We start from the raw sequence: 18,535 nt of genomic DNA, 5'->3' as shown, positions 1-18,535 counted from the left end.
TCACACTGCATCAAAGGAATATTCTGATATGTTTAAAACCCCCCAAAAAGACTCGTTCAGAGCTTTGATGTGCCATTCATGCACTTCTCCATTCTCCAAAACCAACAAACGATTTGCCATTCCTCAAGTTCATAAACTTTTTTTTTTTTATTATTCCAGACATGTAAGCCTGGGATGTGGGATTTCTTTGCAATTCACAAAGGAGTAAACGTCATCATCGATCCACTTGCAAGAAGTAAGAGCCAGAGTTTCCGGCCTGCAACACATTAAGTAGGAAAAAGGTCTAGCCAACATGAAAGTAACTGCTAAACTAATTAGGGCTACAATGTGTTGGAGAGACCTTTGTGAATTGAATACAGAAACGGTTTATTCCGTTACCCGGGCTTGGAAACAATGCTGACGTCGTGAGGAAATAGAGGTTGTGAAATTTCTCAAAAATACAATGGAATAATTCACACACACACACACACACACACACACACACACACACACACACACACACACACGCATACACACACATACACAAATAGGTATTTGAACACAGCTGACACAAAAGCTCTCCTTCAACAGAAGGGCATTTGCAATTTAAGTCTTCTGTGAAATGAAGTGAATGCATTCTTCAGGGAAAAAAAAGCCTTGCATTGCAAAAAAGAACAGGATTCTCCTCACTGGGCTGTAATGCAGGTACACTGAGGACATTTCAGGATGAACAGTCAGTGTCAGAGGGTCCGGTGCAAACGTCAGGCCACACGGCATGACCATTTAAATTCTGTCTCCTCCTATTTAAGTAATGAATACACAGATGCCATGTCATAAATAGGGCTGCAACAACTAATCATAAAAATTGATAATAATAGATAATGCAATTTGTTGTCAACGATTGGTTGATTGATTGGGTTGCTCAAGTTTTGGTTTAGCATGACGGCAAGATAACACAGTCGTTTGCGAAAATGGCGTGCAGTACAGGGGCTACCGGCAGCAGGAAAAAGTGTGTGTCCCCAAGTCATCAAAGGCATGGGACGGAACATTTTATATTATACACAACAAAGAAAACTGTGCCAGGAAGTTTTGTGAGTTACGTGGGATGGAAGTAAGACATTGATGCAGAAAAGCAGAAACCGTATAATCCTCATCATGTGAAAATGGTACAGTTTAATGAAGTGCCATTGTGTAAACAGCTTTTTTGCTAACTTCAGGACAGTCGCAGTGGATCTGTTCTGTTGTGAGCATCCGGTTGCACAATCACCTCGCGAGCAACATAGTAATGGATTCAATTAAAATGGTGCGAACAAACACTAAATCTAAAAACAGCAAATTACAGCAGCTTAAACGATTACATTTTCAGTCACTGTTGTGGTTTTAGCCGAATGATTATGCATTTTTAAAACAAACCTGTTCACTTGCTGCATTTTTCCCTTTCATTCTCTTTTTATAGCATTTTTCTACTACAGCAGTAACTTATCTGTTTTCAAATGTGATTTACTGTGGATTTACTACATTCACATGCTTGTTTTTTTAATGTTTAATATTTAATTTATGCATAAATCATTTAATTATTATACAAAATGTAAATAATTATATATTCTAGGTGCTTTTACCTTCACAACAGAACGAAATGTCTTTGTATTTAAAAAACAAAAATTGTCAAAATATTGTTGTATTAGATTTTATATTAATATTTTTTGTCGACTTGCAATCTGCAGTTATCATTAAAAAACAATACAAATGTTAATTTACACAAATTGCTTCACATTGCATACTCAATTACACTTGTTTTTTTACAGAAAGAAATACCCCAGTATGAGTGAATTTGTTTAAAGGAAAAATCGCCTATGCACTCCTTAATGAACAGCTACTATAAGCTTTAAAATGTCTAAATTAAATGTCACTTCTGCATTTGCATTTTTTCAAGTACACTTTTATACATAAATACTATGAATTGGGGTTTTATATAGGTATAAGCAAAACATGTAACATATATATTTAAAAAAATATTTTATCTGATAAATTGAAAAAAAAAACTAATCGTCAGATTAATCCATTATCAAATTTTATTATAAATAATTATATGTATTATTATATTTATTATATCTAGTACAATTTCATTCAAAATGTATGTTACTATGAGCAGCCAACATAAATGTGAATGTGAATGTTGTATTCTATTCAATTCAATTCAGTTTTATTTGTATAGAGCTTTTAACACTGGACATTGTCCCAAGCATTTTAAAGAGATAAAAATGTTATAAAATGTGGATTTATAAGTTTAGTTAATCCCCTTATAGACCAAGCCAGTGGCAACTTAGCAAGGAAAAACTCACTGAGATATGGTATGAGGAAGAAACCTTGAGAGGGACCAGACTCAAAAGGCAGCTAATGTACTTTCATTATAGTTTTATAAGTGTTTAGGTGTGCTGTTCAGTGATATTAAATGCAAAACTGTTCATGCAAACTGCGCCTAAGCCATTATAGCACACTTTATTTTAATTACAGTCAAAGTACATCCCCAAGTTCTTGAGTTGCTTAACAGCTTCATGCATCTTTAGGCTGTTTATGTGGCTGTTAATTTATATCATTTATTAAAGAAAATGATTATGGAGACGGATGATCCGCTGTGGCGACCCCTAATGGGAGCAGCCAAAAGAAGAAGAAAAATTAAAGAAAATGATTAATTGAAGCATAAAGATAAGTTAAACCGATGTTTCTTTTAGGTGTTATTAAGGATCCACCCATGCAACAATGTGGCAGAGAGTGTAACAGAAAATTCTCTCGTTAAGGAATGTTATGTTGAAATGCATGTCCACGCTGCATGTACTTCCACACTATGTGCACACTCCCAGAATGGAACATCTGCTGATTCAAGTTTTGTGTGTACTTTAAGTAAAATTAAAATAAGTCTTTTTTTTTTTTTTTTTTTTTTACAGGAATTCTGCCTCCCTTTCCAAAGTGCAGCATGTGAGATAGGCAGCATTTGGGAGGGCAACGATGTGGCACTGCTAACCAACCACAACACCCTCCTTTTCCCTCCACATCTTCCCAAAATCCAAGCTATAAAATCATTCATAGGCCAACATTGACGCACACACAAGCCGCAGGACGACGTGAACGATGACCACCAACCAACCTCGGATGGGCTTAAGCCGGAGATTTTATTTTTTCTTTGGAAATAACAATTTTGTGTGTTTTAGTGGCTTTGCAGATTGTACATGTTTGGGAAAAGAGATGCCTTATAGCTTGAGTGTCTCAAGATGAATCTATTCTGAAATTAACATTCATTCCACTGACTCTGAATTGACAAGTCATTCAGCAGGCTTGTAATCAACATAATCAAAAACAGGTTCAAAATGTGCTACTTTACAAAGAGAAACGGCACTTGGCTCGTTCTAAGAATACACTTATTTAACATTTACAAACAGAGCGTCCAGGATTTGACTGTAAAAAAGCAAATCTTTAGTCAATGAAAATACATCACTTTGGTTAAATTACCTCCTCAGACTAAAATACACTACATGGACAATACATGTTGACACCTGATCATAAGAATTACAGGTACTTTTTAAACATCACATTTAACCCCAGTTGCTGTTTTAATAATAAAGATGTTCCACAAGATCTGTGCTTATTCAGCTATATAAACATTAGTAAATTCATGTACTGATGTAAGGTGAGGAGGCCTGAGGTGTAGTCAGTGTCCAATTCCTCCAAAAGATGTTCAGTAGCATTGAAGTCATAGCTCTACAGCAGACTACTCAAGATCTTGCACTCCAACCCATGTAAACCATATCTCCATGAAGCTCGCTTTGTTATGATAAAACAGGTTCGGGTCTCTTAGCTCAAGTAAAGGGAAAATAAAATGTAAACACATTCAAGGACATACTAGACAATAGTGCTTCCCACTTCAGCCTTACACTTTTGAGAAGAACCACATATGGCTAGAAAACTCAGGTGTCCCAGTACTTTTGTCCATTTAGTGTACTATACAGTCCATTCCTGTCAGCAAACACTGGACAAAATGAAGTCACAATGAGTCTGCAGAGCTGACAAGAGCTGAGGAAATCTGGTTTCCGATCCCAAAGAAATGATCAGATCAACTGACTGAAATTATATACCGTCCCTTTTCCTCTGCATTATTTTAGATGACATTTGGCTGACCGTGAGAAACATCCCATACTATTCATAAACAACGTTTTTTGCATGGCATAGTATTGAAGCCTCAGGTGAAATTTCCTGTTTGACGTTATATCAATAGCTATTCTGCGTTAGCATGGCCAAGGTGAGAGGAAATGAAGCTGGAGCAATGAATTTAACAAGACCAGATCACGGTGTTGGCATTTGCCTTTCATAACTTCCAAGCGAGGGCAGTGGCGCTTTAATCAGAAATGCCTATAAACCAGTTTTATGTACGTGCTTTTAAACCGCTGTCTATACTTGCCAACTTCCTGCTAAGAATGACGTAGGAGTTAATTCTTGCCTCATGTGAGTAACAATATATACACTGGTGACAAATTAAAGAAATAATCTGTCACTGTTATTCTTAGCAGGCATTAAATCATAAAGAGAAGGGTCTCTTCCAGCAGGACCCTGCCCCCAACCACAGCTTTGATACAAGCTATGTACAAGTTATTTACACATAAAATACCTGTAGGCGATCTTTAAGCAATGTAAAAGACAGCTTTCTCAACCAACACAATCACCATTTAACCCTAAATGAAAACTAGACTGCCTTAGTTTTGAAGATCCTTTAAAATATGCTTTCAGAGACTTATAGCTGTTAACTTGGGCTGTTTATTGTCTTTTTACCAATCTGTAAATCCAGTTCATATTCACAGTGTGCAAATGTAAATACTTAAACCTAGCTGTATAATGATACAAAAAAAAAAGACAAAAATTCAATTTTTTCCTCAATTGCACAAAGCTGGAAACACACCATTGTATAGGACACTTTTGGATATAGTAGCCTAAAGTTTTTCTTTCACTTGAACAAGTAGAACAAAACCTGTTCTGTTATAGTTTTCATGGGTTGTAGTGGAAGATCTCGACCAGCCTGGTATAGAGCTCTGACCTCAACCCGATTGAACACCTTTGGGATGAATTGGAATGTTGAATGCACCCCAGGCCTCCTAATTCTACATCAGTACCAGACTTTACTAATGCTTCTGTGGCTCAATGAGCACAAATCTTCACAGACACACTTCAGTCTAGCTGAACATCTTCCCAGAAAACTGAAGGTTATTATAACAGCATATGGGAACTAAAATTGTAATGGGGTGTTCAAAATACACAGACAAATCTTATTTTTATTGTTATTCATATACTGAATAAAGCAGTGGATGTGATAGTTAAAAAAACTGACAGCTATGCCATCTGTGTGGCACATAAAAAGGCCTGCCTTGCATGTCTTGATACCTAGACTTACACACATGCCGATAATGTGAGTAAAACCCTAAAGCACACAGACTACAGAACTACAGAATGACTCATTTTCCTACCCCGAAGCAGGAACATTAACAAAATTCAGAATAAAAACGTACATGAAGAAAGGATGTGTCATGTTCATTTATTTACGTGGTGATGGAGGTCTCGAAGGACAATATGAAAAAAAATATTTTTGTTTTTACAATAAAGAAAGGCTTATTGTTCCTAAGCTGAGTGCATTCTGGCTGGAGTAGCAGCACAACCTCATACTGTAACAGTCATACTGTAGGTATACACATACCCACACCCATCAACCACACACACACACACACACACACACACACACACACACACACACACACACACACACACAAACACACACCTGCTTTGGCTGCCTTCAGGCCAATTCTTAACACTAGTTCTTGCATGCTGTGTTTTGTATAGCAGCCTTATAACAGTAATAAAGAACAGAGTCCATTCTTGCCTTCTTTGTGTGTTCCTTAATCCGTCATTATTTCTCCACGAGGTTTTGACTTTCTTACTACTGCCAATAGACAGCACAGAGTGAATACATGTGTACACTGACATGTTAATATATAAAAGGACACTCTAAAACTGAAGTGCTTGAAATAGATCCAACAATAAATAGTGAAATATGCTTGTCCTCATAATTATCATCTGTTGAGAATTCATAAATCACATACATCATATACAGGTTTGTCCTGCTTTTTTTTTTTTTTTTTTTTTTTTAAGAAAGGACAGAGCAGCTTAACATATAATACCATCCTAATAACCTTCCAGAGAATTCAGAATTGTCTAAATTATAAAAGCCCAAGGCGAAGGTGTCAAGGGAAAACACCCTGAGACAACATCAGGAAAAAACTCGTGACTCAAAAGGGAACACCTGCTCATCTGGGTGACACCGGTTAGTGCGAATATGAGTCACTCTGTGTCATTACTCATCCATAGCACTATACTATACTATATTCAATTTAATTTTTATTTGTATACCGCTTTTAACAATGGACACTGTCTTATAGTGGCTTTACACAGATAAAGTGGAAATAAAAGAATGTAAAAGTTATAGTAAGCTTGTCCCTAACGAGTGAGCCAGCGGTGACTGTGTCAATGAAAAAACTCCCTCAGATGGCATAAAGAAGAAACCTTGAGTGGAACCAGACTCAATAGGGAAGTCATGCTCATCTGGGTGGCTCAGAATATCAATTTATTACAGTTCACCATTGTTAAGGTGTGCAGTAGTAGGCGATAAAATTGCAACGTGTTCCTGAGTTATTGTAGTAGACTGTTGTTATTTCTTATAGTCCAAATCCATCATCAAAGTTTTTGTGTTGCAAAGTAATTTCATGAATGTTAAGGGTACGTGGAACCATCCCCAACTGCAAAGAGTGGTCTCCAATTGAAGAGAAAAATACTATACCTTTTTTGATATCATTTGAGTTTTACCTTGAAGTCTATAGTATCAGATATCCACTGTTCAATCATCCGGATTCCCTTGAACACTTAAAATGCAAATCAGTAAGATTATGCGACTTGAGATACTGATGATGCTGTCAAAAAAACAACACACTTTAACATAGGCCTAAAATTAAAATGGCTTTTTTAGTCATTTGTTTAGCTTGATACTATATGCAACTTTAATTTATTTTTTTTTCCTCAGACTCATATACACTCCATGTTTCACAGGGCTTTCACATCCCCTGCTCAAACTATGGAATTCACTACCGGTTTACACTTACAGATAATTTCATGTTAAAACTTTTTTATATTTATTTACTTAGTTTAGTAAATGTACTTTATTTTGAATGTAGAAAACAAAAATCTCTATAAAAAAACAGTTTTATTAATAGGAAAGATCAACATTTTCTAGTATATGAGCACAAAATATTCTACCATATTTTTCAATGCTTTGCTTAAAAACCCCAAGCACTCTCGCAATCATGTTCCATGCAGGCATGTGCTCTCAATTATTCAACAAGAGAACGCATAAAAATTCCTTTTCCAACCAATGTTTGACTAATACAACCGATTGCAGGCGCCAAACCATGTTCCGCTCCTCTCAAACACTTGTTTTGAAACTGGAAGTCCTTCTAACCAATAGACTAATATACAGTACATACGTATACTACACAACTGCATTCCCATAATACTCAAAGGCGAAGTTTGCAATGTTGTGTTTAGATGTGTCTCACTGTATGAAATGGTTTGATGTAACCAAAAAAACTAAATGTGGTTGGTGGATGTTTCCAGCAGAAGCTAGTACTTTTGTGCAATTTGGTATCAAGTAGAAATGCTATGCTCCGGGTTAAACAAAGCAGGAGATAAGAGCTTTTACTTTTTTTTTTAATTCATAGTGGACAATCAGTTTTACATCTGGGATAAAACCCATTCCTTAATCAAGTTTACAAAAGATTTGGGGTGTAAGCTGTTGTGAAATCTTTCAACTTGCAACAGTTCTATAACCATTTCAGAGATACACTACAGAAACAAGTTTGGACACCTCAACATAAGATTTTCATAGTGCTTTTTGAACAGTAAATTCCATATTTAGTCCCAAATGTTTCACCAGATTTTCGAGTGTGCTTGTGGAGATTTGTGCTCATCACCTCAAGGGTGTTAGTAAAGTCAGGCGATGATGTAGGGTGAGGAGGCCTGGGGTGCAGTCAGCGTTCCAATTCATACTAAAAGTCTTCAATCGGATTGAGGTCAGAGCTCAATAACAGGCCACTCAAGATCTTTCACTCTAACAAATTTAAACCATATCTTCCAGAAGCTGGTTTTGTGCACAAGTTTGAGTCTCCGAGTTTAAGTGAATAGAAACTGAATCCAAATATTTTTCGTATATATCGTAACAAAGTCTTGTTTGTTCTTGCACTGCTAGCAGAAATAGATTACGTAGAAGCCACAATTACTTGTTTGACATGTAAACCAACACTGTAGCTATATCGGGTTCATTACTAAGTTCTTGTTAAAGGTGTTTCTAATATGAACATTGTCACCAAAAGGCCTTCCTTCTTCCTTTTCAAATAATGAGCTTTCGTTTTGGAAACCATAAGTACATTATCTGAAAATGTTTGCCGTCTACTGCTGATGATGATGATGATGATGCCCACTCTACTCCAGTAACCATTTCAAAATTGGAAGTGAAATTTTATTGTTGTAACATCGATTCAACCTGCTGACTCACGACTGTGTAGCAATACACAGCTCGAACCACATAATTTAGTCTGCAGTTGACACGAGCGCAGTGGGTCTCATCAGCAAGAACTGCGAATCAGCATACAGAGAGGAGGTGCAGATGTTAACAGACTGGTGTAAAGCCAACAACCTGTCTCTAAACAAAACAAAAGTAATGGTTGTTCTAGAGGACACAAATTGGCCGCTCTTATATCAATGGCTCCTACGTGGAGAGAGTGAACAGCACCAAATACCTTGGTGTTCACCTGTCTGATAACCTCACCTGGTCCCTCAACACCCTCGGTAACAAGGAAAGTTCAGTAGCATCTCTACTTCCTGAGAAAGCTGAGAAAGGCACAGCTTCCACCACACATTCTGACAACCTTCTACAGAGGGACCACCGAGAGCATCCTGAGCATTTTGAGGACATTTACACCACACGTGGCATCCGTTAAGCCACCAGCAATGTGGCTGACCACACACACACCCCTCACACACTCTTCACTCTCCTGCCATCTGGAAAGTGGTAGAGAAGCATTCAGGCCCTCACATCCAGACTGTGCAACAGTTTCCTTCCACAAGCCATCAGACTTGTCAACATGAAGGAACTGAACTGATACACACACACACACACACACACACACACACACACACACACACACACACACACACAATCCACGGGGGGGAAAAAAAAACCTCTGTTTGCACAAACTGCTGTTTGCACACTTCTTTTAAACCAAAATTCAACCAAAAATAACTAACTGTTTTTATATTATCTGTATTAATACAATTAAATATATTGCCATTCATAATTAAATATACATACATATTATTTTTATCCCAAATATAATATCAAACAGTAACCAAAATAAAGTGTCCATTGACCTGTATTCTACAAATGTTTTAAACAAGCAATAATCCACCTGTTTTCATATGAAACCTCTAATTGAGATATCTAATCCGATCCTTCAAGTCTGGAGGAACTGGGTAAAGACGAGGGCTGTATATGCAGGCTATAGCTCATTGCCTTAAAGCAGCAGGATGTACTGTAGATGCACCAGTCTGAAGCAAGCGGCTAACTCCACCCTGCAGTGTGTAAATAGTGTCGACATGAATATCAGCTTCATATGTGCTAGAAATCATTGATGGAACAAGGTTAACCTGTCATTTACCTAAACTTCCCAGCATTGCATGACGGAATTATTATTGGATGATGTTTTGCAAGTGGCTGTATCCTGAGCATTAAGGAAAACAGTGACAAAATCACATTTGGATAAAAATATGCAATTAGCACAGACTAAATGCTTGGCTTTGTGTAAAGCCATGTGTCATATGGCTGACTCCGGTTTGTGCCTTTCTTATTCCATTTGTCTAGTCTTAAAGAAAGCTAACACTTCCATCAGATCCTTTAACGAGCATACAAGGTTATGTTTTACACCTGTGTAGCCCCATTAGCGTACGTCACAGGCTTACAGCTGGCAGGACGTCAGTCTCCTAACCTCAGCCAGCAACCTCTGTCGGCTTTGATTCATTGAGCTCCTTGCGTCTAATACAGACAGTCTGCTACCTTTTAACGTGACATCGGACAATAAGAATGCTGCTCATACAAGGTCATCGATGATACAGCTTCAGTGTTAGGTTAGAATGTGCAGGATAGAATGTATAAAACAATGTGATGTGATAGATGTCTGAGAAAATTAAGCAATGCCAAGCTACAGTAAACCTACAGTAACTCCAGTACCACCGTGGTGCATTTCAAGGCAAACCCATTCCAGAACCAATGCCTATCAAGTGATGTTTATTCTTTTAAATATTTAATGTGAATCCTCTTTTTCTGGCACAGGCCTTTCAGCGCTACTGAAGTGCAGTGAATTAACACACCGCCCCATGCTGGAGGTAAGACGTGATGAGAAGAGACACACCACCTCGTCTGATGTCTACTCTTAAAAGCAGCAAGGGTCTTTCCCCCCTGTCTATGATTTTATTGAATTCATGATATAAATCTCCATGGTTTTAATCATGTCCTTTTGCAATTAATTCTGTTTTATGTATTTTTTAATAACACCTTAGTACTCACCATATCCACGAATGCCTCCTGAGTGGGAAATTATTGACTTGCATCATTTTTGGCTCCTGTCCTGTGCAAGTACAGCCAGCCTTCATATAAGGCCAAGCAAAATCTAAACAAAACCTTTTTTATAAATTTGAAAAAAAAAAAAAAAAAAAACTCAAACAGGTCTACAGAATGTCATTATTCCCACTGCCTTACATACTTCCTCTTAAAATGCTTTTCAAAGACATGCTGATTTGTTAGCACATGCTCTAATCCGTTACAAAGTCCATAAGAAAGTTATAAGGCAATAAAACAAGCATGTCCGGACTTAAATCTGACATAACAAGGAAAGAAAAACACCCATGTAAGAGTGGGTCCAGACAAAAACCAAAGCATTCTAAAGGTGTCATCACTTCCCATCTTTTTTGCTCTGCATTCTCCCAGAAGCCATGTCAAACTCATCCCATTGTAAAAAAGTCCCGAGACTGCCCTTCATTATTCCCACACGCTGTCAGATCCATACTGTCGTTCCAGCCCAGAGGCTGCACGCTCGTGCATCGGGGAAGCCTCGGGTGGCACAAAGTTCTGTCCTTTATTCTGTCCTGCAATGCGCTGGGATGCCATAGAGCAAAACAACAAGGCAGGTCCCGATCATACAATCCTTCAGCGGGTAGAAATGCATCAAGAGTGAACGCTCAGCTCGTGTACGGCACAGCGGAAGCTATTGATCCTCTTAGCGCAGACTGCTTTGATTAATTCAGTTGTGTTTGCTAAAGGATGGGAGCTTCAGGGAAGACGAGAAGAAACAGTGCAGCAGAGAGACCGGTGGAAAGAAAATGTCATCTCAAGGCTGCCTTGTCCTCTTGGAAGCCCATGTGTTCCAGCTGTCATGCCATGCGCGACTGCAGAGCCTGTGAAAGAGCAGGCACACAAAGCTCTTTCTCTTTCTTTCTCTCTCTCTCTCTCTCTCTCTCTCTCTCTCGCCCCTAGCACGTGCTAATCCAGCATACTCTAACTCGTCCCCTGTGAGGTCCCTCCCTCTATTCTTCCTTTACTCTGGGCAATCCTGATTCCACTCACTCTGTTCAAACTGTGCTGCAGAGTCGGCTCTTGGCTGCAGTGTGTTTGGGTTTGTGTGTGCATGCATATGTATGTGTGTGCATGTGTGTGTGTGTGTGTGTGTGTGTGTGTGTGTGTGTGTCTGGGAAAGACTGTGTGACTGGATGTCTGAGTGTAAACGTCAAAGGGGCCCCATGAGGGAGGTTCTGGCAGGCCAACGTTACAAAGCAACTAACAGCCTGTTTTTGCCAGGAAATCCGTTAAGACTCAGAGAAGACAAAGGACACGGTTCATAAGGCAGACACAGGTCATAGACAAAAGTGACTAATCCCCAATTAAAAAGAATTCCCCCTTGCAAAGCAAAATAAATATAAATAAATAAGTAATGACTATGCAGAAAATGATAGTGTGCAATCATGGAATGGATACACGAAGCCAATGAGTGGGTACACACTAAAATTGATCATATAGCAAAACATTTATCTAAACCAGAAGAGACCACAATAGAAACCCGACATGCCATTAAAGGACAGATCTCTTTATGACAAAGCTTGCCTTAAGAATTTCTATTTGTAAGATGGCATTGAGGCACCTTTAATATTGTCTGAGGGAATTCTCATATGAAGGGTTTAGACGCGGTAGCCTTCTTTTTTCAGTGAAGTCTGAGACGTCTCTCAGAGGCTGTCTCTCAGAGAGTCTTGGTCGAGTTCTAAATAAACTAAAAAAAAAATCTTTTTGAGTCTGATTGGACAACAGTAAATGAATTTATTATGCATTGTATGTGTGGACTTGGTCGATATTTATAGACCATCTTGATCATTTTCATCCCTGGCCCTTACTATACATGCATTATTTATTTGTTTGTTGGTTTATCCATTTTATTTATTTGCTATCCTTGTGAAACAAACCAAACCATACCAATGTGCCATGTTCACGGTGTCACACCTTTAAAGCTAAGTCAATAAACACATTCTAATAGCTTTATAGGATTAACAAATAAAAAAAACACACAAATGCTACTAAATTCTGCTTAATAAAGGCATGCCCTTTGACACAATGGAAAGCGGCTTAAAAACGGGGTTATGATCAAATCTCTTGGCTTTAAAACAAGAACAACCGTTTGGCTCAGCAACCGAATTCAAATCACATGACGACAGCACGGATTGTGCATATACTGTTGGCAAAGCAAACGTGACACAAATAGACAATGCACATTGCACAAGGCATTGGCTACTGCATAAAGTGTGTTATATAAGGTATCTGCAAATACTGCAATGTCACCACAATGGAAGAAAATGACTGCTCTACACACAAAAATGAAAAGTAGAGGCTGCATGTTGAAAAATGTCCATTCTTCTAGTCTTGATTTTGAATTCTGATTCTAGTGCCAATGTTAAGTTTGTGTTCGGGGTAACGGTCATAAAAAACAAGGACTCAAATTTCATGGAGGTGAAAAACAACAATGAAGGATGTCTTTGGATGTTGTAGTATTAAATTCTCACTCAACTAGGAGACCCAAACCTGTTCTACATGAAAATGCTGCTGTGCACAAAAGGGGGAACATGGGTTAGGGTGAAAAGCTCTGACCTCAACCCAACTGAACACCTTTGGGATAAATTGGAACACTGACTGCAGACTAAAAATCTGTTAATCTGAGCAGCAATTGAGAAATGATAACAATACATATATGTGCTTTGAGTTTTAGTCAGTGCTACTGTCAGAGCTGTTCATATACATATTTTTTTATATATATGTTCTTCAGGGGAACTAGTTCTGCTTTACAGTCATGCCAGTGTCCAATGCTTTGATTCGCGTCAGATCACAGTAAATTATGTAGCCACACACCCATTTACTCCATAGCCCTACAGCCGGCACCGTTTAATTCACTTCGCTGTCAAGTATTATATTGTAAGAACGAGATTTGTCACAAGATTGGGCAATACCTTGAGCAATACACTGAATTTCTGTTTGGAAGGTCTTTGGTTTAAATCCCTTAATCACCAAGCTGACACTGGTGTTCTCTTGAGTAAGGCCATTAACTCTCAACTACTCATTTGTACAAATGAAATCAATTGTTAGTTGCTCTGGATAAGGGGGTCTGCAAGATGAAATAAATGAACAAAAAACAAAATTTGACATTTTTAGCTGAATGTTTAATCATCTTATCAAGTGTCTTTTATAAAGACAATAGTGAATACTTTAATGTCAGTTCATCATTCATCCTCACGTCTTGGCTTGGTGTTCAAAAAGTCTAACCCAGGCAAAGTGTAATTTCAGTTGAAATACAACCCCTTTTTTCTATTTGGAGACTGATATGTTAAAAGAATGCTTTATCAGCACAAGGTTTGACATCAACCTGAGATCAGGTTTCTCACAGAACTTAAATCATGTAACATTAGAATGTTAAGGCAAGGATACCGTATACGATCCCAAGCAGAAGTTCAGTTAGGGAAGACGCTATCAGCTGCTCCTGGCCTTCGCTTGCAGTTACTCTGGGGTGTAACAGTATAAGATAACAAGGACACCATTTCCTCCCCAAGGCGCACAAGGGCTCTATCTCCTGTCCGCATGGTTTGTACACGGCTTCCCTATTACCACACTCTTGGCAGCAAGAGTGCAACCAAACCGCCACGATAACAAACCCTACACAAATACACACCAAAATAAATGCTTGAGAGTTCCTGACATTGCGCCGTATTTGTGTTTCTTACGTTTGTTGTTGCTGTGTCTGTCTAAGTAGATTACATAAACAGTGCTAAAGTCTTTTAATGATCCTGTTTATTCTACAATAGCGCAGGTCTTGTGTAGTGTAGACAAACTTGGTGCACTTATTGCATGTTGTTGTTGCTTTAGGCCATGTCCCAAATGGCACGCTAAGCCCAGTGGACCTCCCATAGCACTTTGGTGACATTGGCAAAGTGCAAACTTATGATGAGTCCATATGGGTTTTGAAATGGAGAACAGAATATTAGACAAAATGAAAAGACAGAAGATAAGCAGAAAAAAAATAAAAATAAATACAATCATCAGCCCATTTGTTGCCATCGGCATAAATAAGGACTTTGGCACCTTTGGAATTAGTAGACTTCAATGTAAAAGTAAAAACCCTCAGGTGCTACACTAGAGCTGGACCACTAACTCCAGCATAAAGAGCAAAGGGATCATCTCTGCTTGCTTCTAGTGCATGTATTTTGAATGCCTGGTTTGTGTTAGTCATGTTTTAGAATCTAATCTGTCCTTTATGTTTGCTAGCTATTCATTCTAGCCTCAAAACTGAGACATGAGCAGACATGAGCAGATGGACTGGATAACTCCATAGAGGTTGAAATAGAAAAATGCAGAAACATACAAACACTTTCTGCAGTAATTGTTTTTTCTTAGCTAAAAAAATACAAAACAAGTCCTAAAATCATAAAATTCTATTGTTTTACTTCTGCTTACACTCTTTACTTTGTAATAATCTGAGTGGCTGCAGTTCCTGCCATGTAGCTTTATTAACTTTAACTTTAGCTTTTTAACTTTAGTTAAAGCAAGTTTTTAATGAAAAAAGGCCTTGAGGACATTGAACAAAACTGAGCTGGTGAATGATATATGTGTACAGTACAAACTTATTCTGTTACTATTAATTATATGACTGAGAATCAGATTATAGTATCATTTCTTTCCTCTACTCACTTTTATTTTAACCAGACAACCACTGTATAACATGCCTGTGTGAGATATTGGCTAAATGGCATGCATAGCATTTTGAGTTCTTCTCCTCAAAAGCATCAATAGTACATCATGCTGATGTTAATCAACTTCCATATCGGCCGGTTTTATTAAGCAGCCAACTCTACACTACACTCATGTACAAAGTTTCACTCTGAAACATTTTTTTGTTGATGAGTAAACTTCCCAAAACAAATACTATACCACCATCTGTATGCGATTAGTGTTACAGCTAATTAGGTACACTACTTGGTGTACATTATACAGTTTGGGATGCAGCCTTGATGAGTGGTAATTAGAGAAAAGCACAAATTAGCTGAATTAATTGCAGATTTAATTACATTCAAAATGGTTACGTAATACGATATTGGTCCAGATTTATATAATAGAGCACAAGTGGCAGAAGGACCGGCACTGTGGTGGGTGTTCTGTGTGTGTGTGTGTGTGTGTGTGTGTGTGTGTGTGTTACTTGGTGGTGACACCATAGTAGGAATATCTGTCAGTTTGGAATATGTGGGGACAGTTTGCAATGAAAGGCCTTGATAATAATTGTAAGAAAAAAAACGTGTATGTGTGTGTGTGTGTGTGTGTGTGTGTGTGTGTGTGTGTGTGTGTGTGTGTGTGTGTGTGAAGAAGATGTCGCCCACCATTCTCGCTAGCTGAAATGTGGAAATGTCAAGCGCTCCCACTGCAGGTATACAGTAAACAGCCAGTATAGAGGTCACATCTCAGCTCATACTGAGTGCTCTTAGACTCTTTTTGAGTGACCACAATGCACCGCAACACACAAGTAAATACACCACAGCATGCCTGAAAACCGACAGTGACAAGCTCTTAAAGTTGTTCTGTTTACTACATAACAGTGCCCTTGGGACAACACTTTTTTGTCAACAAAAGAATTAGACAGGAAAAAATAAACAATCTACCTGGACAGACACAAACTTACAACGCCAATTAGAAAAAAAATTTGGATACGATGTAAAATGTAAATGTAAACATAATTGCAATTATTTGCAAATCTCATAAATCCATATTTGCTTTACAAACATAGAAAACATATAAAATTTTTAAAATAAGGAAATGTACCATTTTAAGGAAAAATTATGCATTTTGGCAACGTGTCGGAATAAAATTGGGACCGGGAAACAAAAGGCTGGAAAAGTAAGTGTTACTAAAAAAAAAAAAAATGCTGGAGAACATTTTGCCACAAATTAGGCAAATTGGCAACAGATCAGTTACATGATTGGGTATAAAAAAAAGAGTAGGTCAGAGTCTCTCAGAAGTAAAGATGGGCAAAGTTCCACCAATCTAAATCTGTAAATTGTGGAACTATTTCACAATAATGTTCTGCAGCATAAAATTGCGAAGAATTTTGTGAAAAATATCTCACACTTTTACTTGTCACATAAACATTACAGCACAGTGAAATTGTATCTTCTTCTATCCCAGCTTGTTGGAATATAGTAGAATATCCGATCTGGTCTGCCTGCAGTTCAGAGCTTTCACCAATTAAAAACACTTGGCACACAATGAAAAGGAAAATAAGACAGAAAAGACACAGGACCGTTGAGCAGGTAGAATTCTGTATCAGACACAATACAAAAGGGACGATATTCCTTTCCCAAAACTCCAGCAACTGCTCTCCCCAGTTCTAAAGTTGTTAAAACTAAAAAGTATGCTACAAGTGGTAAACATGGCCCTGTGCCACTTTTATGATCCATTAAAATGCAAATTATCTTGTGTTTTCTTAAAAATGGTACATTTCATCAATTTGAACATTTGATATGTTCTCTATGATCTATTGTGAATAAAATATGGTTTATGAGATTTGGGTATATGAGATAATACAAATAATTGCACCCTGTTTTTATTTATATTTCACTTAATGTCCCAACATTTTTTTGGCAATGGGGTTGTAAAAATATTTTATGATGAACATGATCTTTAAATGTGTGCACTAAGATAGGTATTGATAAGATAGATATTGTAAATTGTTTAGCATTATAAAATGAACCCCAAGCCTGACCAATATTAACCAACATATTTGTCAAGTCAAGTCAAGTCAAGTTTATTTCTATAGCGCTTTTCACAACAGACATTGTCTCAAAGCAGCTTTACAGAAATCAACAGTCAAGGTGAATGGTGTGTATTTATCCCTGATGAGCAGCCATGGCAACTGTGGCAAGGAAAAACTCCCTTAGATGTAATGAGGAAGAAACCTTGAGAGGAACCAGACTCAAAAGGGGAACCCATCCTCATTTGGGTGACATCAAGAGTTTGATCATAAATCTTTCAACAATACAGAACACTGGAGAGAGAGAACTAACATAAGCACTGGAGTATAAGATTATAAGTAAATGTTCTTTCAACAGTCTTTGGTATAAAAGTAGGAGCTACTGAGCTCAACATTTGTGATCATCACAGATCCAGCATCAGCTTCTCCATGCCAGAGCCTTTAAACACTTCAGGAAGTTCAATGTCAAACTCCACACATGCAGTGGGATCCAATTGGCACTGGTACGTCTCTAGATGGTTCAGGATGTTTGCGAGTTTGGCATTTGTAATTCTTAACAAAGGGAAAAAAATTTGACTAAACAATGCATGCCAATATTTTCAGCATTCTGCAAATTGTGCTAAATGTATCATTATAGAGTATTTGGAAAAACATTAGTGCAGGTATATGTGCAGGTACTGCTGTCTATATGAGCAGTTTATTAATGCAAAATTTGACCATGTGTTAATATTAACAAATTGTTAGTTAAACCACAGCACTGTTGCATTTTCATATCTGATTAGTCAAAAGTCGCAAATGTAATGAATTTGTGCAGTTATATATTAGTATAATGTAATTGTTTTTTTAAGATGTATTCATCGCTTCTGAGATAACTTTTTTAATTACATTTTATGAATTGTAATTTAAGAGAAAAACACTGCTTCATTATACAACATGTATTATACTAGATAGTACGAAAAACTATGCACGATAAACGTAAACACATATGTATATGTTGTTTGCAGAGTTGCCAGGGCCAGCAAATTAAAGGAACTTTTATTTCCAAAAGTCTTATATGATTTAATAAAAAAATATGTATATAAACCAGT

The 18,535-nt window shown here is 37.6% G+C and overlaps 1 protein-coding gene across 7 annotated transcripts in view; it reads right to left on the bottom strand.

The window, feature by feature from the left end:
• Positions 1–18,535, bottom strand: part of LOC124393419 (cAMP-specific 3',5'-cyclic phosphodiesterase 4D-like) — a 190,981-nt gene that overhangs the window by 57,556 nt on the left and 114,890 nt on the right. The window contains exon 1 of one of the 7 annotated variants that reach the window (XM_046861241.1): positions 10,688–11,797. The exons of the other annotated variants lie outside the window; for them this stretch is intronic. Within the exon in view, the coding sequence (XP_046717197.1) occupies positions 10,688–10,773 (86 nt within the window). The 5' untranslated portion in view covers positions 10,774–11,797. Of the gene's footprint in view, positions 1–10,687; positions 11,798–18,535 lie in introns of those variants that run through there. 7 annotated transcript variants of the gene reach the window in all.

This window comes from Silurus meridionalis, chromosome 11, assembly GCF_014805685.1.
Source record: "Silurus meridionalis isolate SWU-2019-XX chromosome 11, ASM1480568v1, whole genome shotgun sequence".
NCBI classification, from domain to species: domain Eukaryota; kingdom Metazoa; phylum Chordata; class Actinopteri; order Siluriformes; family Siluridae; genus Silurus; species Silurus meridionalis.
This window is presented reverse-complemented; position numbering and strand designations above follow the sequence as displayed.